We start from the raw sequence: 22,530 nt of genomic DNA, 5'->3' as shown, positions 1-22,530 counted from the left end.
CTGGTCTATTTTCTTCCCTTTTCTCTCCTGTCCACTGGAGAGGGTGAGATCTCTGAACGCGGCCCTGGCTTCCTATCCAGACAAAGTCTTTCGAGAGCTCATGGGCAGGTTCCCTCAGCCGAGGATAATCCACTCTAGCCTGGACTTTCCTGCTGGCCCCATGAGTACTTCTCCATGTTTTTATTTATGTAATCCTTTTCTCTGACTCCAAATTCTGTAAGCCAAATTCTGCTCTTGCTCTGAGGACTGTCCTGCCTCCATCTCCAAATCTTACTTTGTTAATAGGAAAGAAATGGCAGCTTGACTCAATGACTGAAAGCGATGGTTCTAAATGTCTTCTTCCTCCTTCCTGGTTCCTTGTGAATGTTACAAAGCTTATCTCCAAATGAGATGCAAGTCCAGCTAACTCAAAATTACTTACAATCACCAGGATGGCACCATCTCCCTACTCATCATCAGCAGAATCCTCCAAATCCTTCGCCAAACAAGCCCGCACCCCTTCCTTCACTCACAGGTCTCTACAAGCTGGCTAATAACAAACACACAATGAAACCTACTTTCCTTGTGACCAGACCCCATACGGTTTTGCTTGCAGCATGAAAGCAGATGCTCAGGGACAAGTTGTCAGGGCCAGGGGAAGGACTGACTAACAAATGTAAAAACTGAGGAAGATTCCAGAGATCACCTGTGGTGATGTCACAAGTGTAGGATTTCAATAGGGATTTTGGTCTCAGGCAAGCTTTGAGGCAGTTACCTAGCCATCAAAACTTTCAGAGTGATCTGGGGTTTGGATACAACGTTGCGATTGTGTGAAGGTTGGCCCCTGTCCTGGGTGCTGCACTAGTAAGGAGAAAAGACTAATCCAAAAGTTTTATGAGGAGGTCTCTTTAGTTTCTTTGCTCAGGAATAGCTAACAAGTTGCAGTTGAAGATACAGAAAAAGTGCATTCTTTGCTAAAGACTGACCTTGACCTGTTTATGTGGCCCTGGTCAGAGATTCTGCATCCAGCAAGGCTGTTGATCAAGAATAATAAACTGCTCAGTGCTGTGGCAGACAAAATTAGTGATTTTTAAAGACAACTAAAAGCCTTTGAAGCTAGGGGCTTCTTAGGCTCCCCTCTAGTGGCAGTCAGATTTCTTGGGAGTGTTTGCAGAGCAGGCTCATTAACTAGATAGCCCCTCACTGCACACACTCTGCACTCTGTGCATTCCAGTCATAGGCCTGGTGGCAGCCCCAGGGGCTTTGCACTTGCTGCAATCAGCCTGCTCCAGAATCTGCCTGCTTTGCCCCCAAGTCCTTGGAGATTCTGAGCATATCTCACACGTAGAGAGTGAATCTATCTGTATTCCATTCCTCATTCTTGCATTTTCCTTCTATTCAAGATTTTCTCATGATATATGTTACTTAGTGGTTTAGTGTGTGCCTGTTACCATCAGGATCCTCATGGCATGGGCACATACGTGTGCATGTGTGTCCCTCTGTGTGTGTTATGTATGTGCATGTATCTGTGTTGTATATGTGTGTGTATCTGTGTTATATATTGTGTACATGTGTGTCTCTCTGTGTCTGTGTGTCTCTCTGTGTTTGTGTGCCTGTGGATATGTGTGTATGTCTGTCTGTGTGTGCATACATGTGGGTGTATCTATGTCTCTGTATGTGTGCATGTGTGTCTCTGTGTGTATGTGTGTATATGTGTGTCTGTGTGAATATATGTATATGTGCGTGTCTCTCTCTGTGTCGATGTGGTTGTGGATATGTGTGTATATCTGTATGTGTGCACATGTTTGTGTATGAGTGCATGTGTGTGTCTATGTCTGTGTGTGTGTGTGTGTGTGTGTGTGTGTGTATGTTGTTAACTGCCAGACACTGACCGTGGATAAAAGCAGGTGTGTAGCAGGACCTAATGAATGTTTGCTGACAGAAAACAAGGGCCAGTGTCCTGTGACTCCAGTGAGGACCTACGATGGTCAGAGTGTCCGCCACCCCACCGCTGTGAGCCGAGAAGATGTGTCATCCCCTACACACATTTTTCCATCTCCGATAATGACATCTACTCATTCCAACCAGATCGGGACCTGGGCATCCAGCTCTTGGTTCCATTGGCCCAGCATGGTGAGGAGCTGGGGTGCTACCTACACAGTGTATGCAGGAGTGGGTGGAGCAAGGATCTCCCAGGTGTAGGGACCCAGTCCTGGGGTTGGAGCAGATGTGAAGTGAGGCCGCTGCCCAAGGCTCCTCCTGTCCTGGCTGCTTGTGCCACCTACCAAGCCCCAAAGCTCCCCTCCAGGAGGAGCCATGCCTATGACTCCTGCAGGACTCTCCAAGTGACAGAGCTCTGGTCTCTGTTGTTTTGCTTTATGGCTGCAACACTTGCCAAATCATTGAGGCCCCAAGACCCACGGAGGTTCCCTGCAAAGTACCACCGTGGAGCAGGGATGGCCATGCTTCCAACCTAGAGCCAGGCTGCTTAACACCCCGACCTGAGGGGTGCGCAGAAGTCCCACAGGGCCCATTGTTACAACAAGCTCTTAGGTGCGGCCAATGCTCACATGGGAGGTTTCTTTCAGGACTATAACAGACATCTCACCAACACTTCAGATTAACAAAGAAAAAAAGGTTTGCTTTGTTATTCTAAGCCTGTGCATGTGTCATGCGCCTAAGAGGGACACCACGGCTGCTGTTTGCCCTCCAACAATGATCGGTTCAGTGCTGTTGTCAACTGACCGCACTTGGTGTCTGAAGAGTCCCTTATGCTGGGGGCTTAGAGCTGCAGGCTGAAGAGTTAGCTGTCATGTACAGAGCATGGAAGACAAAGAGCATTGTCCATCAGGAAGAGCTTCCCAGAAGAAGGAAGGAAGGAAGGAAGGAAGGAAGGAAGGAAGGAAGGAAGTAGCTTTGTAGGCAAGCCCTTGCTTTGGGTGGAGTCCAGAGTCAGAAGCAATTCTTGGCCAGGAAAACACACTTGCAAAGCCGAGTTACAGGGCTGGGGCTGGAAAGAACGGGGCATTCTGGGAAACCCAGGGATGTTCATTGTATCCCACAAGCATCAAGTTCAAAAGCCTTGAAAATGGCAGGAAAAATATCAGATACAGGCAGCTGTGTCCCAAGCCTTGAACTAAGGAAAAGGAACAGGGAGAAGTTAACCCTACCCTGGTGTGACAACACAGGGATCAGAGTCACAATGAGCTGTGACAAGACGAGAAGAGGGGCCAGGGGTTCTGTCTGGGGACAGGAGTCTAAGAAAGTCATCTAAGGAGATGATGTTACTGTTGGGCAATGTCAGTCAGTGGTAGGCACCTGCACTGTGGGGAGGGTGGGTAGCAGGGGAGGGAGCCAACTGTCTCACAAAGCCCTCTGCTGGGAAGAAGGCCCCAGTGCACACCAAGGCATGAGGAGGCCCCACTGAGTTGAATAGTCAGGCCACAGAAAGCAGAATTGCTGTCACATCTGCAGTTTGCAGGTTCAGGGCCTGAAGCCACAGAGGAAAGGCCCTTCAGGCCCTTGTTAATGATCATGAGCTGATGGTGTCAGCACTGAACCTGGGCCCAAGTGTTGCCCAGAAAGCCAGGCTCTCAGCTCCTCCTGTGTGCAGCCCTCAAAGCCACTCAGCTCCCTCTCTTGCAGTGCAGCCACCACCTCCCAAGGACATTAGCATCAGCCCCTCTGGGGACCATTTCCTGCTGGTGTGGAGAGTGCCCATTGGGGATGCCCAGGTTCCCTGGCTTTCAGAAGAGGACATACAGTTTGAGGTGGCTTACAGGCGGCTTCAGGACTCCTGGGAGGTAGGACCCTGAGCCATCTGCGCCCAACCTTGGGGGATGACCTACCAGACCTCTCCTTCAACTCCCCTGTCTCCACAGGATGCCCCCAGCCTCCACACCAGCAACTCTTGGGTCATTCTAGAGCCAAAGCTGCTCCTACCTGGCAACATCTATGTGGCCCGTGTGCGCACTCGGCTCTCCCTGGGCTCAGGCTTGTCTGGAAGGCCCAGCAGATGGAGCTCAGAGGTGCAGTGGGGCTCCCAGGCAGGTAATAGTACCTGACAAAAGTGCCCCTCTTAGGAGACAGTCTAGACCTGAAGCTCCAGCTTCTACCTTACCTTGTCCTCAGCACCTCGCACCAGCCCTGTGTTCTCAGTTTTCCATCTGGGCCACTCTGTCTCCCACAGGGGACAAGGCCAAGCCTCAGAACCTACAGTGCTTCTTCGATGGGATCCAGACCCTCAGCTGCTCCTGGGAGGTGTGGACCCAGATGACTGGCTCTGTTTCCTTTGGGCTCTTCTACAGCTCAGGCTCTGCCTCTCAGTGAGTGTCCCCTGTCCATCCTGCCCCACTTCTCTTCTTCTTATCCCCAGGGTTGTCCCTCTCATGTGACCCTCCCCTTGGCCCTGCTCTCAGCTCAACTATACTTCCCCAGGGAGAAGGAATGCTCCCCGGTGGTGAAGGAGCCACAGGCCAGCCTCTGGACCCGGTACCACTGCAGCCTGACCATGCCCGATCCCAGTGCACGCAGCCAGTACACAGTCTCTGTTAAGCCACGGAAACAAGAGAAGGTCATAGAGAGCTATAGCCACAGTGAGTTTGTCCTGCTTCTACATGACGTCCCGGCATTATAGGGTTCCATTGTGTCACCCCAAAACACACAGGGACTTCTTTGTCATTATAGTGTTCGGCACTTTCTTTTTTTTTTTTTTTTTTTGGTTTTTCGAGTCAGGGTCTCTTTGTAGCCTTGGCTGTTCTGGACTCACTTTGTAGACCAGGCTGGCCTCGAACTCACAGCGATCCGCCCAACTCTGCCTCCCGAGTGCTGGGATTAAAGGCGTGCGCCACCACGCCCGGCCCGTGTTCGGCACTTTCAAAGATTTGCAGACCAGTGGCTCACAGAGATGAAATGACTAATCTTGGGTTAGGAGTAGGGTGAGAGCAATTGATGAACAGTCATGAGTTCAAATCCCTGTAACTACAAAAAATTGAGCGTGCTCGGCCAGGTGTGGTAACACACGCCTTTAATTGCAGCACTTGGGAGGCAGAGGCAGGTGGATCGCTATAAATTTCAGGCCAGCCAGGTCTACAAAGTGAGTCCAGGACAGCCAGGGTTGTTACACAGAGAAACTCTGTCTCTAAAAGGACAAACAAACAAAAACCAATGATCGTGTTCATATGTATCGGGCGGGAGCCAGGAGGATGGTTGGGGCTCTCTAACTACTAACCTGGATCTAGGTTCAGTGAGAGAACATATATTAAGGGAATAAGACACCGAGAAAGGACAGGGGACATCCTCCTCTGGCTTTTGCGTGCCTATGGACAGGCACCCACACCCATATGAAGGCAGATACAAGAGAGAGAACTAGAAACAGAGAGGTAGAGAGAGACAGAAAGATGGAGAGAAGGGCTATTCTAATATGCTTCTACTGTCTTCAAGGAGACAGGGACATCAGAGCCAGCTTATAATTCACACTGTGCTGCAGCTCACACTGTCACCGCTCTAGAGTCTCACTTGAAACCTGCTCCATCCTTCCCTTCTTCTCCCTTCTTCTTCTCCCAGCCCCTCCCTTGGACCACCAGCCTTCTATAACCATCCCATCCTGCTGTGATGCCAGCCTTCTCCCTCAGCTCGTGTTCTCACTTCTCAAATTCTGATCTTTGTTTTACTGTCATGCCAGGCAAGGTCTGTGTGCCAGCAGATGGCTGCCTTAGAGATCTATGTCCCAGCTTCCTGGCCCAGGGCAAGGAGCCTGATACAAGGGAGTCTTTGCAAGTAGTCAGGAATGCAAGTCATCTTCGGTAGTCAGTCTCTTTGTTGCCTGAGTTCACATCTAGCATTTTCTGCGTGGGGTCTTCCCTCCAGGAAAGGATTCCTTTGACTCAGGAGACCTCTCTGTGTGTCATAATCATCCACATTATTTTTGTAAAAGCTCTTTGAAGTCATAAGTTGTGAATCTTTTGTTTTGATGGAGACACAGAAGGCCACGGAGAGCTAGAAGGCCACAGTGACTGAGTAACTTGCTTTACATTGCCCTCCTCGCTTAGAATATGAACCAGGAACACATGAGGAAGCCTGAATCCCTGCCCATGTCTCAGCTAGTGTCTGCTGGACAAGTGGGCAGGGCTGTCAGAACAGTCTTTAACTTTCAGCTTGGCCACAGTGTGTTGTGGAGAGGGTCCCCAGTGTGTGCCTATTGCAGCCTTGTGTGAGGGGCAGGCTTGCCGGCACATCCTGGCTTAAGGCAACTCCCAGGGTTACCAAAGCAGCAGAAGGGAGTGGTGACATAGGACACTGGAGGCTCAAGTCTTTATCTTCTGGGAGAAGTTAGAGCTCCTCACAGGGGAAGAGGGAAAAGGAGCAATGGAGTTCCCAAAAAGTGAGTGTGTTTCCCAGAACCTGGAACATCAAATGATTCTAGACAGAGAGCCACTGGTAGGTTTTTTTCCCCCTTTGTTTGAATTCTTCACAAGCCTTGGGCCACCTCATCACCCAGGCTTATCTCAGAAGCTCCCACAGGAACCAGCTTGGGATAACGCTATGATTCCATTTTGCTGCATATTTGTCTTAGTTCATGGTGTGACATCATGAGCAAGGCAACTCATAGAAGAGAGTTGACTTTGGGATTACGGTTTCATAGGGTTAGAGTTCATGATCAGAGCAACAGTAGCGGACATCAGGGGCAGGAAGCTGGAGAAGCAGCTGAAAGCTCACATTTTTTTGTTTGTTTGCTTGGTTTTTTGTTTGTTTGTTTGTTTGTTTGTTTTTTAATATATTTTCTCGGTGTAGATCTGGCTGTCCTGGAACTTGCTTTGTAGACCAAGATGGCTTCAAACTCATGTAGCTCTGCCTGCCTCTTCCTCCTGAGTGCCAGGAATAAAGGTGTATAGCACCATGCTTACATCTTGACCCACAAACCAGATGTAGAGTACACACACATGCACGTGTGCACGCAGGCGTGTGCGCGCGTGCACACACACACACACACACACACACACACACACACACACACCCTTGCTAGTGACATGCCTCCTCCAACAAGGCCACACCTCCTAATCCTTCCCAAACAGTTCTACCAAGTAGGCACCAACAATTCAAACATATGAGCCTATGTGACCTTTCTCTTTCAAACCAACGGAGTTCAAAGGAGTCAAAGTGCCTGGGGATTAGGGATGTTGGTCCTAGGAGGAGAGTGCCTGTGATTGGCTTGGATAATAAGGACCATTCTGCTGGTAGGAGAACATCATGACACCCTTAAAATTATTCTCCTCTAGTCCAAATGAATCCTCCAACTCTCAACGTGACCAAGAATGGAGACAGCTACAACCTGCATTGGGAAAGTGAGAAAATACCCTACAAACACATTGAATACAAATTCCACGTCCAGTACAAGAAAAAAGAGGACAGCTGGAAGGTGAGGTCCAGGACCAAGAGGAATTTACAGACAGGGAGAAAAGGAGAGACAGGACACTCTGGAGAGGTCGGCTTGCTAGGAGCTTGATACCCAAGCCTTAGGACACACATGGTCAACAGATGACAGTCCCATTTCTTGATGAAGAATTCAGGCCCTTAGAGATGACATGAGATGGTCCCATGGCCAGTGCTGTCCTTGAGCTGAGGGGCAGACTGTCAGAGTGGGGCAGCAGAGGTACCTGGAATAAAATTTCATAGCTCACCAAGGTCTGGTGTATTTCCTCCCAGGAACCAGAGCTGACCCCATGGTGTAGCTGCTGAGTGCCAAGCTGAGGGCAGGCCCTGACCAGCTCACATCCCATATGCAGAGGCCTGGCACCTAGATGCAGACCCTAGGGCACCACAGAGCCCAAAGCAGGACCATTTGACTAGAGTTCCAACGCCAGAGGGGAAATGGGGAAACTAAGGCTTGAGAGTGGGTCAGCGGAGAGTAAGGAGACGATCAGTCCTGACCCCTGACTCCTGGCCTAGGACCCAGCAAACTAGCATGATGTTCCTGGATCAGACAGAATTTAGGCCAAGGCAGCAACCAGACAAACTGGGAGTCTGGGCTTTGGCCTGGGTGTAGCTGTCAGTACTGGAAGAGGTGGCATCTGGGGATTACCACAATGGTTAGATACAGAGGCTCTGTACTGGGGTCCTAAAATGGACTAGAGATTCAGTGGGTCTTGAAGTGGCTGCAAGAAGGGCAGCCTGAGTCCCTGAACCTGGCTAGTGGCTCAGCTTCAGCACATCTGCTCCTGCAGGACAGCAAGGAAGAGTATATAGAGCGAAGCTATAACATGCTCCTGCCTCTGCTGACATCTGCCACCACATATGAGGCCAGGGTGAGGGTCAAGCCACTTCCTGACTACGATGGGACCTGGAGTGAGTGGAGTGAAGAGCGCATCTGGACCACTGACTGGGGTATGTCTCTTGGCCACCACCATGTTCCTGGAACAGCCACACTGCACACACTGGACACACACTGTGCAAGGCAAGGGCTGGAGAAGTTAAAAGAGGACATAGGGATGGGGACAGGCACAGGATGGCATAAAGCACCCCACATAGTCAGCTTTGTGGAAGGGGGACATCTCAAGGTGACAGCCAGTCAGGTAGAAGGTGGGCTAGGACCACGGACTCAGGAGGCTGGAAGGGGCCCTAGGTAAGGAGGGCTAGTGTGTTGCCAGGGGGACCCTCTTCTGGCCCACCTTCCCATCTCCCTGACACTCCCTGGATCAAGAAGTCATGGCCTTTTTGCTGCCTCCTTCAAGAAGATTCCCCAGTTGCCAAGCTCTACCAGTCTCCCGTAGGTACTTGCTGCGGCTTAGAACAGAACTCCCCCACATTGAACACTGGGTTCAGCCAGGGGTTCTTCATAAGTATCTGCCCCCACACCCCCCAGAGGTCCTATGGGACACTAGCCTCCTCTAGCCTACATCCTGTGCCTCCAACCTAATTCTCCTTCTCCTTCTTGTTGAACAAGTGATGTCCACCCTGGGGATAGTTCTCATCTTGGTCTTCCTTATCCCCATCTTGCTCCTGGTCCTCTACGTTGGTTGTGTCTATTGGTACAGGTAAGTACAGTCTGTGGACATAGACAAGTGAAAACTGGGCTGCCGGGTCACAGGGATGACACAGCTTGGCACACATATTCCCACCCTGCCACTCTTCCCATGGCTCCGGATTTCCCTCTCTACATGGCCCAGGATTAACGTGGCCTTGAGGCCTCTGGAACCTCTCATGCATGCATCCTCCCACCTTCCTGCTGTCTTCCAGGCTATACGGGAAGTGGAAAGAGAAAATCCCCAACCCCAGCAAGAGCCTCATATTCCAGGTAGGAAGACAAGACCTGCTGCTGGCTCCATGTCCCATTGCTGTCACGGTGGAGAAGGGTGGGAGAACTCAAGGCTGAGCTAGCAGGAGGGAGCTTTCTGGAACTCCTCAGGTACCCTAAGAAGCAGGAATCTCATAAATTGCCCTGAGCTCTGTCTGAAGCCACAGACAAAGCTAAGAGCATTCCCCTGTGCAGGACAGCCCAGGAGAGGTCACCACTTTGGGGGGTGGCATAGCCAGGAGGCTGAGGGACTCCAGGACAGGAATGGGCCTAGCACAAGACGCCTCTGAGCTGGTGGGAGAGCCGGCTGCAGCAAGAGTGTCTCCAGAGGGTCAGGCCCTGAGACAAGAATGTTAAGACCAAGGCTATGGCTATCAGCTTTTCCTGAGACAAAGGCTATGGATAGATAGCTGTGTCACGGGAGAAGAAGCTGTGGGGAACAGTGTGGCCTGCTCCCCTCATGAGGTTGACAGCTTAGGGGAGTCACTGCCTCTTGGATGCCTTTGATTTTCTGGAGTCGGAGACGCTCCCACCATGGGGGCATTGTACCCATGAATGGAGCTCATAGAAGACGCCAAAAACACACGCTGTCCTCCGCTATCTCCTTCTTGCTGAGATGCCACCTTCACAGGCACAAACATGTCCTTCCCCTTCTAGGATGGGGGTAAACGACTCTGGCTTCCTGGCAGTATGGCAGCCTTAGCCACTAAGAACGCTCTTCCCCAAGGACCACAGAGCAACCTTCTTACTGAGCTGCAAGGGTGAGTGGCCGGGATCTGACCCTTGGGGAGCCTGAGGGAGGGAACTTTTCCACTGTGCACATTAGGGCAGCCTGTGGGTCTCTGATGAGATTATAGGAGATGATGCTCACTGTAGCTGGTCGTACTTCAAGTAGAGCATCGTCCTGACTCTCAAATTAGAGTGGGACAGAGTGGGACCAGAGGCAGCATCCTGGAGTAGGAAACCTCTGCTCTCCAGGCTACCTAGGGAAGCCCTGTGCTGTAAAAGCCTCACTGCAATGGTCATTGAATGTGATTACCTGCAGGACTTGGTAGGGAGAGCTAAGCCCATCTGTGGGAGAGTCAGGCAAGTGTGAACCCTAGTGGGCTGCAAGGAGCAGAGAATGAGGGTTAAAGGCAGGATGGTGGTATGAACTGACCCCTGAGTACATGATCCCTTGGGACACTGGGCACACACCCATGTAATTCACAGTGTCCCATGCCCTAGTGCTCACTGTGAGGTCTGGAGGGAGTCAGGACTCCCAGAGAGCCCCACCTGTTTGGGGTATACACTAAGTATCTGGGTTCCACGTCTCTGCCTCTATTGTCCCCACAGGGTGTCATATACACATTTGGAGGACAATGAAGTGTCACCTCTCATCATAGAGGACCCTGACATTGTCCGAGATCCACCGTCTAGGCCTGACACAACCCCAGCTGCCTCATCTACACCCACGGAACAGCCGTCCGATGATCAAGTCGACCCGCCAACTCCTTCTGACAGACCGAAAAAGCAGATATCAACCTTTGACTTCAATGGACCCTACCTGGGGTCTCCCCAATCCCACTCCTTGCCTGATCTCCCAGGCCAGCTGGTTTCCCCCCAGATGAGTGAGAGCCTGAAGCCAGCACTGCCAGGCTCCTTGGAGTACCTGTGTCTGCCCCCTGGAGGACAAGTGCAGCTGGTCCCACTGTCTCAGGCAATGGGGCAAGGCCAGGCTGTGGCTGTGGAGTGTGGGTCCAGCCTGGAGAACACAGGGAACCCATCCATGGAACAGAGGGATGGCCCTGCATTTGAGCTGAAGGTGGAGGAACAGAAGCCAAAGGACAAATCGATGACCCCACCCATGAGCTCTGGGGGCCCTGAGGACATTGTGGTGGCCTCTGATTATGTTACTTCTGCAGATCTGGTGCTCACTCTGCCCACAGGGCCCCTATCTACCTCCCTGGGTCCCTCTCTAGGGTTCCCCTCAGATCAAAGGCCCAGTCTCTGTCTCAAGCTGACCGGGGTCCCTCCTGGATGCCCAGCTCTGGGGTCACCAGAGGTTGAGGACTATGTGGAGCTCCCTCCAAGCATGATGCAGCCCCCCAAGTCCTCTCCGGGCAATCCTGTCCCTCCTATGCCACACAGTCCCACAGTGAGCCCAGGGGAGCCCAGGGAGGCAGTAACCCCAGCATCCCCACAGCCTGAAGGCCTCCTTGTTCTTCAGCAGGTGGGGGACTACTGCTTTCTCCCTGGCCCCCTCTCACCACGCAGTAAACCATCTTCTCCGGGCCTGTGCCCTGAGATTGGGGACCTAGACCAGGACTTGCCTGCCCAAAAGCTCCCCTGCCAGCCCTTGCCCCAGGTGCCAGCCATTCAGTTTTTCAAGTCCCTGAAGCATCAGGATTATCTGTCACTTCCCCCTTGGGACAGCAGCCAGCCTGGGAAGGTATGCTGAGTCCACCCCCTCCCAAGCTCACCAGGAGCCCTGCACATCAGCCTGAGGACCTCAACCTGAGCATCTCAGAGAACCCTTGCTGGAAGCACATTTGTCCTTGTTCTCAGCCCTGACACTCAGCAATACAGGACCAGAGCTCTCTGTCCCTGCTTCCTTCCCTCCCTTCTTTCCTTCCCCTTCCTCTTCCTCCCTTCCTCTCCTTTCTCCTCCCCCTCTCCCCTTTTTTTCTCCTTTCTTCCTTTCCCACTTCCCCTTCCCCTCCCCCCTCTGCAGTTTCCAAGCTTCTGTAGTATCTTCCTTCTTTTCCCTCTGACTTGCTGACTTGCTGGAGTGGGGGATGAAGCCAGAGAGCCCTCTGAGGATCAGATCTGCATGGTCTGTTTAGGGTTTAAGAACTGATGCTGCTTGTCTTCCTCCTCCCCCAGGTACCAAACAGTGCAGTTCCAGCTCAGGTGGGCACCATGACGATCAGACTTTGAAAACAAGGGGGCTCTTGTCACTACAAGAATAGACAATGTCCACTATGGCTGTCTGAAGCTCCAGAGGAGCCCTGTGGGTCCTTGCTGTGGGGACTGAGGACCCTCATTACATAGAGAAGACACTGGGGTAGGCAAAGTTGGCTGGTGGCCTCGGTTATAACCAAGCTGGAGGGGTGAGAAGCAATGGGGAAGGCTAGGTGGCCAGAGCTCATGGTGGCAACTTCAGAAAGGCCAGGGTGTGGATCCCTAAAAGGCAAGAATGCAGCGATGACACAGGCAGCACATGCAGGGGCTTAGTGTAGATATCCTAGCTGCCCTCTCTCCAGAATACCTGGGTGCCTGCAGTTTCGTCTGTCCTCAGGTGAGGGCCTGCTGTGGAATTGAAGCCCTTGGAAATCACTGCCTTCTTGGCAGTCTGGCACGATGGCATTACATCATTCATTCTCACTTGCACTGTTCACTCATGCTTTTGTATGTGTCTTGAGTATCGGCTTTTTTGTTGTCGGTGGGGTGGCATTGTCAGGAGTCAAGCTCATAAATAATTTTGTCCCTCAGAGTGTCGTCTGAAGCTGTACAGCTTTTTCCATATGGCCCTTTTTTGGGGAGTACATTTCCCCCAAGTGTACTCTCTCCTAATTTTTGTGCAGGAGGCAACCCCAGCACTTACACATCTGCATTGCTGTGAGATGCATTGCCAAGCTGAACTCCTCTTTGGGGTCATATTTCCAGTGGCATTTGCAGCAAACTTACATGTGCCTTTGTTTATATTCTTTATGCTTCCTTCTGTATCTAAAGCTTGAGCGGGAGGCTTTAGCTTCTCTAGAACACGTTTACACTGCAGAGATCTGTCTTTACATGCTCTCTGCAGCTGAAGCCAGGTGACACTGTGTCATTTCTTCACCCATCTGCTTCCTGTCCCTGTATCTGAGTCCTGAGCTGCTCTGGCCTGTCCCAGCATCCAATCTCATGGCCTCACTGCCTTGATGGCGGCCACCACTCTCCATTTTTTATCTTGACCTGTGACAGGCAGAGCACGTGTTCCCTGGTCCCTGTTCACTGCATCAAAAACCCCACTAACATCTTGAATATGTTTCCGTGGCGATGTTCACCACAGCCTGTCCATACATTTTAAAGTGGACCCCTCTAGGGAAACGAGCAAGAATGAGCTCCATGTGTTAAGATATGGACTCCAATATGCCTTGCATTAAGACAGAGCATTGTAATAAAACGTTTGTATCATAGCATAAAACAAGGTCATGTGTGTGTATGAATATATATGTGGGGGGGTTGTGCATGTATGTATATATGTATGTATGTATGTGGGGGTGGGTGAGTGTGGAGGGCGGGGGCACACACATGCATGTACTGTGGAGAGATCCTGGCTGTGGCCCACAGGGTGAGAAGCAGACAAGCTTCTGAGAAAATCCAGGAGGGAAGAGGAAGGAGGAAAGGGGGGCCTGAGGCATGCTGCCTCTTCAAAGCTGCTGTCACCTGGGACTTGGGTTTAACTGGGTGTCTCACACCTGCTCTCTGCTTGCAAAAATGGAAAGAGACAGCTGATTTGACCATGGAAAAAGCTGACAACGATAGAGAGTCAATTCTTAACAGACTCACTCAAGTGACTGCTGGAGACTCTGCCTCTGTCAAGCCTGGTTTTGTACCTGAGGCAGGCAAAGGCTGGGGAAGTCAGGGTGGGAGCTGGTCCAGGCTGATTTGTACAGGCATGAGATGTAGCAGAGACTGCACAGCTGAGAGCCTAGAGGCCAGGTCCTCCAGGAAGGTGGGGACATGACACAGGAAACAGGTGGGGTAAGATAATGATGACTTCACTGGGTCCTGCTCAGAGGGCTCAGGCCTCAGAGGCCCCAACATACATGGGCTGAGGATGGAAGAGAAAGGTTTAGTGATCATCATAAGTAAAGAGTTACCATAAATCAATAAGTTTATCCTCACTAGTAATTAGGTATAAAGGAACTAAAGTTGCACACATTTTTTCCATTCACTAGATTGGTAATAATCAAGGAGGGAAATCTCAATATCCACAACTGGGAAAGGCATGAGATATAATATTCTTATGCTACTTTAAAAATGGACTTTATATCCTAGAGTGGTTTTGTGTTTGTTACAAAATCAAGCTCTGTAGAGTGCCCGTGGTCCCCTATAGCCTCCCCCACACCAGCAGTCTTCAGGATACTTATCCGGTCCCTTCGAGCTGCTGTAACAAGAGATAGGTCAAGGGGCTCAGGGGCAGCAGAATTGTGTTTCCCGTGGTTCTGGAGGCTGGGAAAACCACAGTAGGAGGACACCAGACCCAAATGTGGCAGCAGATGCCTGTAATCTCAGCACTCAGGGAGGCTGAGGCAGGAGAATTGCCATGAGTTGGTGGCCTGCCTGGGTTCCACAGTGAGTTCCAGACCAATCAGAGCTACATAATGAGTGCCTGGCTAGCCTGGGCTACATAGCAAGACCGCCCCGCCCCCCATAAACAGGAAAGACGTGTGAGACTTGGTTCCTGGCAAGAGCCACTTCCTCACAGGCAGGCCCTTCTCACTGTCTCCTCCCGCGTCAGAAGGGGTCAGGAGTTCTCTTCAGGTATCCTTTGTAAGGTACCAATGCCTGCTGCAGGGAGGAGACTTTATGACCTCATCACCGCTGTGGAAAACCTCATCTCCTGATGCCACCATAGGGGTTAGGATTTCAACAGTAGGCTCTTGGAGAGCAGAAAGCATGGCAGCAGTGGCACATTTCATAAGATGTATGGAGACACCACTGGCTCCCAGAGTCAGAGGTTGGCTTTGGTGTGCACACTCAGCATCTCATGTTCTGTGGACATGGACAAATGCCAAGCAACCTGTGCCCACAACTACTGAGTCACACAACTGGCTCACAGCTGGAAGGATCTTTGGACCTCTGCTAGGTCATTCCTCCACCTGCTGAATCTCTTACTGTGCCTGCAATCTCGCCTTCACACACTGGAAGCACCAGGGATTCTGAAATTGCTGTATCATCAACATCCGTGGGGATGTCGTACACTTCCCGGCACGCCTCCACCCACAGAACCAGCAGCTGCTTCACCAGTTGTGGGTCTGATTCTGAGGCAGTGAGGTTCAGCAGCCTTTGCTCCTGCCCTGTGCTTCACAGCCTTTCTTTAGAAACATGGAAGCCCAGAGAAGGGGCAGGGACATCAGGCAGGGGCTAGAGTCTCAACCAAAGCTGAGCAGGGGTGAGGACAGCCTGTTGTCACATCACAAGGCAATGCACACCTACAATGGCTTCACTTCTTTAGGAGGACTAATCCACCTGGCTGTGTCACAAGCTGAGGCAAGCTTTCAGGATGTCTTAGTCTGAGCTCTGCCTCTATCCTGCAGATTAGGGCCTAGGCCTGAGGAGGAAGTGGCCAGACACCAGTGCAGGGAGACAGTTGTCTCTCACCGTTTCAAAACAAAGAAGCCACTGGGATAGGAGAGTGCCAGGACCACCACGTCCCAAGGTGCTGGACACAGAAGGGGCAGGGCTGGCCACAGTGAGCCTGGAAGACTAGATTATGCTTTGGAAGAAACGTGATATGCCCCTCAAAGTCAGATGGCTGAGGGTCCAGATGACCTGAGATGGTCACTGGGGTTTGGAGCTGAGGGTAACCCCAGAGATGGGGCCAGGGAGCCAGAAGAAGCAGCCCCTGAGAGCATGATGAGACCAGGTCTGTATCAGCATGATATAACCAGAGAGTACTATGAGCTCATAGGCAGAGCCTGGACCTCTCCCTGACACCTGCTGGTCCCTCCCAGCACGTCCCTCTGGAGGACCTTCTGTCCAACTCACCTCTTCTTCTATGTCTCCTGCTTTGTTCCCCTGGGTTGAAGTCCTTACCTCTCAGGTATGCTGGTACTTCCTGTGCTGGACCTAGAACATGTGTCTGTCCAGTAATTCCTTTGTTCCCCTGTGGAGGCTGTGGCCTTTTCTGTCCTTGGTGACAATCAGAGTCAGAGGGAGCATAAGGGCTGGAAGGAGGGTGATTTCAGAACTCCTCGTGATGTCCTCTCACCAGTGCCTTGGTCTAGGTATTCCCAGCTGCTCTCACAAGTGTTCTCTTTCCTGCCCAGATCACCCCACCTCCAGTCCCTCTTGAGGGCTTTTGGTCCATAGTTCTAGAGTTAGCCCAGAGCTCCCAGTGAGCATCACCCCCTGGTGGACACAAAGAAACACTGCTCCCTGATTAGTAGGCAGGAGGCAAAGCTGCCTGGTCACCTCTACCACTCACTGCCCTTTGGAAGACCAAAGGCACCAACCATGTGCCTTCAGCTCTAAGGTCACCTGGGTGCCGTGTCCTCCCATTAAAGGCACATTTTCAAGGCCTTTCCCTCCCAAGGTCTGGTTTGTCATATTTCTGTGGCTACCCATGAGATGGGCTGTGTCCTCCAGGGACTACGCCCTATGCCACCTGTGCAGCTTCAAAGGGTCAGAAACCCTCAGTAACATTGGAGCATAAGACCAAGAAGACAGATCTTTTTGCGAGGTGTTCAATGAATATGTCTTTGTTAAGGTTTTATTGTTGTGAAGAGACATTATGACCAAGGCAACTCTTATAAGAGCCAATGTTTAACTGGGGCTGGCTTACAGTTCAGAGGTTTAGTCCATTATTGTCATGGCGGGAAGCATGGCGGTGTGCAGGCAGACATGGTGCTGGAGGAGCTGAGAGCTCTACATCTTGATCTGAAGGCAGCCAGAAGGAAGCTCTAATTCCAAACTGGGAACACAATTTGAGTATAGGAAACCTCAAAGCCCATCCCACAGTGACACACTTCCTCTAACAATCCACACCTAATTGTTGATGTTGCTCTTGGGTATCCTCCTCCCTCAGGGTCTTTGTTGTCCCCTCTGCCAGGAGCCTTTGCCCCTGGCCCCATGCTGAGCATTAAACTTCCAGTTCCATGAGTGTTAGGCAATGCTCTATCTAGCCCCCTTTTTACATTTCATTTGGACCCAGGAGCTCACTTAGTTGCCCAGGAAGGCTTGAATTTTGTAGCCTAGGTTAGCCTGAACTTACTTTGTAACCCAGGCTAGCCTAGAACTTTTGAACCTCATGCCTCAGCTCCAAGTAGCTAAGATTACAGATCTGCATTAACCCCGATTTTGAAATTGACTGTCTTCATCTTTCACACCCGTTTATATCTCAAAATATCTCTAAACGCTTGTCTCAAAACCTCATCTGAAATGACCCATTCATCACACTGGCTCTGTCCTCTGACTGCCTCTGTTTCTCAGCACTAACTGCTGTCCATAGTGAGACCTTGATTTTTCCCATGTGTCTTGTGTGAAGCAAGCTCAGCTCTGCTGACCATTCTGTTCTTGTGCCCAGAACAGTGTTCAGTACGGAGGGAGTGCTCAGAAATGTGAAACTAATATCCATATTGGGGCTGAAGGTGACAGGCTCCTCCCACCTCTGTCCTTCTGTGCTCCCCAGTCCTCTGACTCTTACTCTCCCCTCATGGCATAACCCCTCTGCCAAGACTTTTCGTTGAGGTGGGGAGGAGTGTTAGGGCAAGAGGAAGGGGTTTTCCTTTTCTTTAAGGTCTTTGAAGCAAAATGGAAACAAAGAAAATAGTCCTGGGGCAGGCGAGGAGATACCTGAGTTGTTAGAGCATTCAAGTTCCTTCCCCAGCATCAAGCCTGAGAATCCAGTGGCAGTGCTGCACATCCTGTGACTGGGCAGACAGAGGCAGGAGGGCCCGGGGCTTACTAGACAAACCAAGAAGTTCTGGGTTCTGGGAGAGTTCCTGTCTCAAAAATTAAGGTGGAGAGCAATCACAGGAGAAGCCGGAAGTAGACTACTGGCCTCCGTATGAACGCTGAATGCATGCAGACACACATGAACACATGTACACACACAAGGAAAAAGCAAATAAGTTCTCACCATCACTATTGTTTTGTCCATGCTATACTATGGTGGTTTGAACAAGATTCATGTGTTTGAATGCTTGGCCACAGGGAGTGGTACTATTAGGAGGTGTGGCCTTGTTGGAGGAAGTAGGTCACTGTGGGATGGGCTTTGAGGTTTCCTATACTCAAATTGTGTTCCCAGTTTGGAATTAGAACTTCCTTCTGGCTGCCTTCAGATCAAGATGTAGAACTCTCTGCTTCTCCAGCACCGTGTCTGCCTGCACGCCGCCATGCTTCCCGCCATGACAATAATGGACTAAACCTCTGAACTGTAAGCCAGCCCCAGTTAAACATTGGCCCTTATAAGAGTTATCTTGGTCATAGTGTCTCTTCACAACAATAAAACCTTAACAAAGACATATTCATTGAACACCTCGCAAAAAGATCTGTCTTCTTGGTCTTATGCTCCAATGTTACTGAGGGTTTCTGACCCTTTGAAGCTGCACATGTGGCATAGGGCATCCCTGGAGGACACAGCCCATCTCATGGGTAGCCACAGAAATATGACAAACCAGACCTTGGGAGGGAAAGGCCTTGAAGAGGTGCCTTTAATGGGAGGACACGGCACCCAGGTGACCTTAGAGCTGAAGGCACATGGTGGGCGCCTTTGGTCTTCCAAAAGGCAGTGAGTGGTAGAGGTGACCAGGCAGCTTTGCCTCCTGCCTACTAATCAGGGAGCAGTGTTTCTTTGTGTCCACCAGGGGGTGATGCTCACTGGGAGCTCTGGGCTAACTCTAGAACTATGGACCAAAAGCCCTCAAGAGGGACTGGAGGTGGGGTGACCTGGGCAGGACAGAGAACACTTGTGAGAGCAGCTGGGAATACCTAGACCAAGGCACTGGTGAGAGGACATCACGAGGAGTTCTGAAATCACCCTCCTTCCAGCCCTTATGCTCCCTCTGACTCTGATTGTCACCAAGGACAGAAAAGGCCACAGCCTCCACAGGGGAACAAAGGAATTACTGGACAGACACATGTTCTAGGTCCAGCACAGGAAGTACCAGCATACCTGAGAGGTAAGGACTTCAACCCAGGGGAACAAAGCAGGAGACATAGAAGAAGAGGTGAGTTGGACAGAAGGTCCTCCAGAGGGACGTGCTGGGAGGGACCAGCAGGTGTCAGGGAGAGGTCCAGGCTCTGCCTATGAGCTCATAGTACTCTCTGGTTATATCATGCTGATACAGACCTGGTCTCATCATGCTCTCAGGGGCTGCTTCTTCTGGCTCCCTGGCCCCATCTCTGGGCTTCCCCTCAGCTCCAAACCCCAGTGACCATCTCAGGTCATCTGGACCCTCACCCATCTGACTTTGAGAGGCATATCATGTTTCTTCCAAAGCATAATCTAGTCTTCCAGGCTCACTGTGGCCAGCCCTGCCCCTTCTGTGTCCAGCACCTTGGGACGTGGTGGTCCTGGCACTCTCCTATCCCAGTGGCTTCTTTGTTTTGAAACAGGTGAGAGACAACTGTCTCCCTGCACTGGTGTCTGGCCACTTCCTCCTCAGGCCTAGGCCCTAATCTGCAGGATAGAGACAGAGCTCAGACTAAGACATCCTGAAAGCTTGCCTCAGCTTGTGACACAGCCAGGTGGATTAGTCCTCCTAACAAAGTGAAGCCATTGTAGGTGTGCATGGCCTTGTGATGTGACAACAGGCTGTCCTCACCCCTGCTCAGCTTTGGTTGAGACTCTAGCCCCTGCCTGATGTCCCTGCCCCTTCTCAGGGCTTCCATGTTTCTGGAGAAAGGCTGTGAAGCACAGGGCAGGAGCAAAGGCTGCTGAACCTCACTGCCTCAGAATCAGACCCACAACTGGTGAAGCAGCTGCTGGTTCTGTGGGTGGGGGCGTGCCGGGAAGTGCCACCCACAACCTCATCCCTACGGATGTTGATGATACATCAATTTCAGAATCCCTGGTGCTTCCAGTGTGAGAAGGCAAGATTGCAGGCACAGTAAGAGATTCAGCAGGTGGAGGAATGACCTAGCAGAGGTCCAAAGATCCTTCCAGCTGTGAGCCAGTTGTGTGACTCGGTAGTTGTGGCCACAGGTTGGTTGGCATTTGTCCATGTCCACAGAACGTGAGATGCCGAGTGTGCACACCAAAGCCAACCTCTGACTCCGGGAGCCAGTGGTGTCTCCATACATCTTATGAAACGTGCCACTGCTGCCATGCTTTCTGCTCTCCAAGAGCCCACTCTTGAAATCCTAACCCCCATGGTGGCATCAGGAGATGAGGTCTTCCACAGCGGTGATGAGGTCATAAAGTCTCCTCCCTGCAGCAGGCATTGGTACCTTACAAAGGATACCTGAAGAGAACTCCTGACCCCTTCTGACATGGGAGGAGACAGTGAGAAGGGCCTGCCTGTGAGGAAGTGGCTCTTGCCAGGAACCAAGTCTCACACGTCTTTCCTCTTTATGGAGGGTCTTGCTATGTAGCCCAGGCTAGCCTGGCACTCATTATGTAGCTCTGATTGGTCTGGAACTCACTGTGGAATCCAGGCAGGCCTCAAATTCATGGCAATTCTCCTGCCTCAGCCTCCCTGAGTGCTGAGGTTACAGGCATCTGCTGCCACATTTGGGTCTGGTGTCCTCCTACTGTGGTTTTCCCAGCCTCCAGAACCACGGGAAACACAATTCTGCTGCCCCTGAGCCCCTTGACCTATCTCTTGTTACAGCAGCTCAAAGGGACCGGATAAGTATCCTGAAGACTGCTGGTGTGGGGGAGGCTATAGGGGACCACGGGCACTCTACAGAGCTTGATTTTGTAACAAACACAAAACCACTCTAGGATATAAAGTCCAATTTAAAAGTAGTATAAGAATATATCTCATGCCTTTCCCAGTTGTGGATATTGAGGTTTTCCCCCCTTGATCATTACCAATCTAGTGAATGGAAAAAAAATGTGTGCAACTTTAGTTCCTTTATACCTAATTACTAGTGAGGATAAACTTATTGATTTATGGTAACTCTTTACTTATGATGATCACTAAATCTTTCTCTTCCATCCTCAGTCTGTGTATGTTGGGGCCTCTGAGGCCTGAGCCCTCTGAGCAGGACCCAGTGAAGTCATTATCATTTTACCCCACCTGTTTCCTGACCGTTTCCTATGTCATGTCCCCACCTTCCTGGAGGATCTGGCCTCTAGACTTTCAGCTGTGCAGTCTTTGCCACATCTCATGCCTGTACAAATCAGCCTGGACCAGCTCCCACCCTGACTTCCCCAGCCTTTGCCTGCCTCAGGTACAAAACCAGGCTTGACAGAGGCAGAGTCTCCAGCAGTCACTTGAGTGAGTCTGTTAAGAATTGACTCTCTATCGTTGTCAGCTTTTTCCATGGTCAAATCAGCTGTCTCTTTCCATTTTTGCAAGCAGAGAGCAGGTGTGAGACACCCAGTTAAACCCAAGTCCCAGGTGACAGCAGCTTTGAAGAGGCAGCATGCCTCAGGCCCCCCTTGCCTCCTCCATCTTCCCTCCTGGATTTTCTCAGAAGCTTGTCTGCTTCTCACCCTGTGGGCCACAGCCAGGATCTCTCCACAGTACATGCATGTGTGTGCCCTCTCCCTCTCTCACACCCATGACGTGCATGTCCCCCATACAAACATACATACATACATGCACACATACCCCACACATACCCAACACACACACCACACACACACACACACACACACACACACACACACACACACACAGCCTTGTTTTATGCTACGTTACAAACATTGTATTACAATGTTTCCTCACGGAGCTCATTCTTGCTCGTTTCCCTAGAGGGGTCCACTTTAAAAGTTATCAACAGGCTATGGTGAACATCACCACGGAAACATATTCAAGATGTTAGAGGGGTTTTTTTTCCCTGCAGTTGACAGTGACCAGGAAACACATGCTCTGCCTGCCATGGGTCAAAATCAAAAATGAAGAGAGGTGGCCGCATTCAAGGCAGTGAGGCCATGAGATAGGATGCTGGGACAGGCCAGAAGGAGCTCAGGGCTCAGACACAGGGACAGGAAGCAGATGGGTGAAGAAATGACACAATGTCCCCTGGCCCGAGTGCAGGAAACATGTAAAGACAGATCTCTGCAGGGTAAACGTGTTCTAGAAAAGCTAAAGCCTTCTGCTCAAGGCTCTAGATACAGAAAGACCCAGAAAGGATATAAACAAAGGCACATGTACGTTTGATGCAAAGGCCGCTGTAAATAGGACCCCAAAGAGGGGTTCAGCTTGGGGAAGCATCTCCCAGCAATGCAGACATGGAAGTGCTCGGGGCGCCACTGTGCCTCCTGCACAAAACTAGGAGGGTACATTCAGGGGAGAAGTGGATGCTTCAAAAAGACTATGTGGAAAAAGCTGTACAGTCTCAGATGACACTCTGAGGGACAAAATTATTTATGATCTCGCCCCCTAAACCCCCAA

The 22,530-nt window shown here is 51.0% G+C and overlaps 1 protein-coding gene across 3 annotated transcripts in view; it reads left to right on the top strand.

Moving 5' to 3' along the window:
- The window catches only part of CSF2RB (colony stimulating factor 2 receptor subunit beta), a 36,462-nt gene extending 23,819 nt beyond the window's left edge, over positions 1–12,643 (top strand). For 2 of the 3 annotated variants that reach the window (XM_084748651.1, XM_084748650.1), the window contains exons 4-14: positions 1,922–2,112; positions 3,625–3,782; positions 3,861–4,029; positions 4,169–4,304; positions 4,417–4,574; positions 7,257–7,396; positions 8,202–8,361; positions 8,921–9,011; positions 9,214–9,271; positions 9,929–10,032; positions 10,607–12,643. In XM_084748651.1, the coding sequence (XP_084604777.1) occupies positions 1,922–2,112; positions 3,625–3,782; positions 3,861–4,029; positions 4,169–4,304; positions 4,417–4,574; positions 7,257–7,396; positions 8,202–8,361; positions 8,921–9,011; positions 9,214–9,271; positions 9,929–10,032; positions 10,607–11,711 (2,470 nt within the window). In that variant the 3' untranslated portion in view covers positions 11,712–12,643. Of the gene's footprint in view, positions 1–1,921; positions 2,113–3,624; positions 3,783–3,860; positions 4,030–4,168; positions 4,305–4,416; positions 4,575–7,256; positions 7,397–8,201; positions 8,362–8,920; positions 9,012–9,213; positions 9,272–9,928; positions 10,033–10,606 lie in introns of those variants that run through there. The other variant, XM_084748652.1, reaches the window with a different exon arrangement.
- Positions 12,644–22,530: the final 9,887 nt, after the last annotated feature.

This window comes from Acomys minous, assembly GCF_964271855.1.
Source record: "Acomys minous genome assembly, chromosome: 12".
NCBI lineage: Eukaryota > Metazoa > Chordata > Mammalia > Rodentia > Muridae > Acomys > Acomys minous.
The sequence above is the reverse complement of the archived record's forward strand: the minus strand, read 5'-3'. Positions and strand labels throughout refer to the sequence as shown.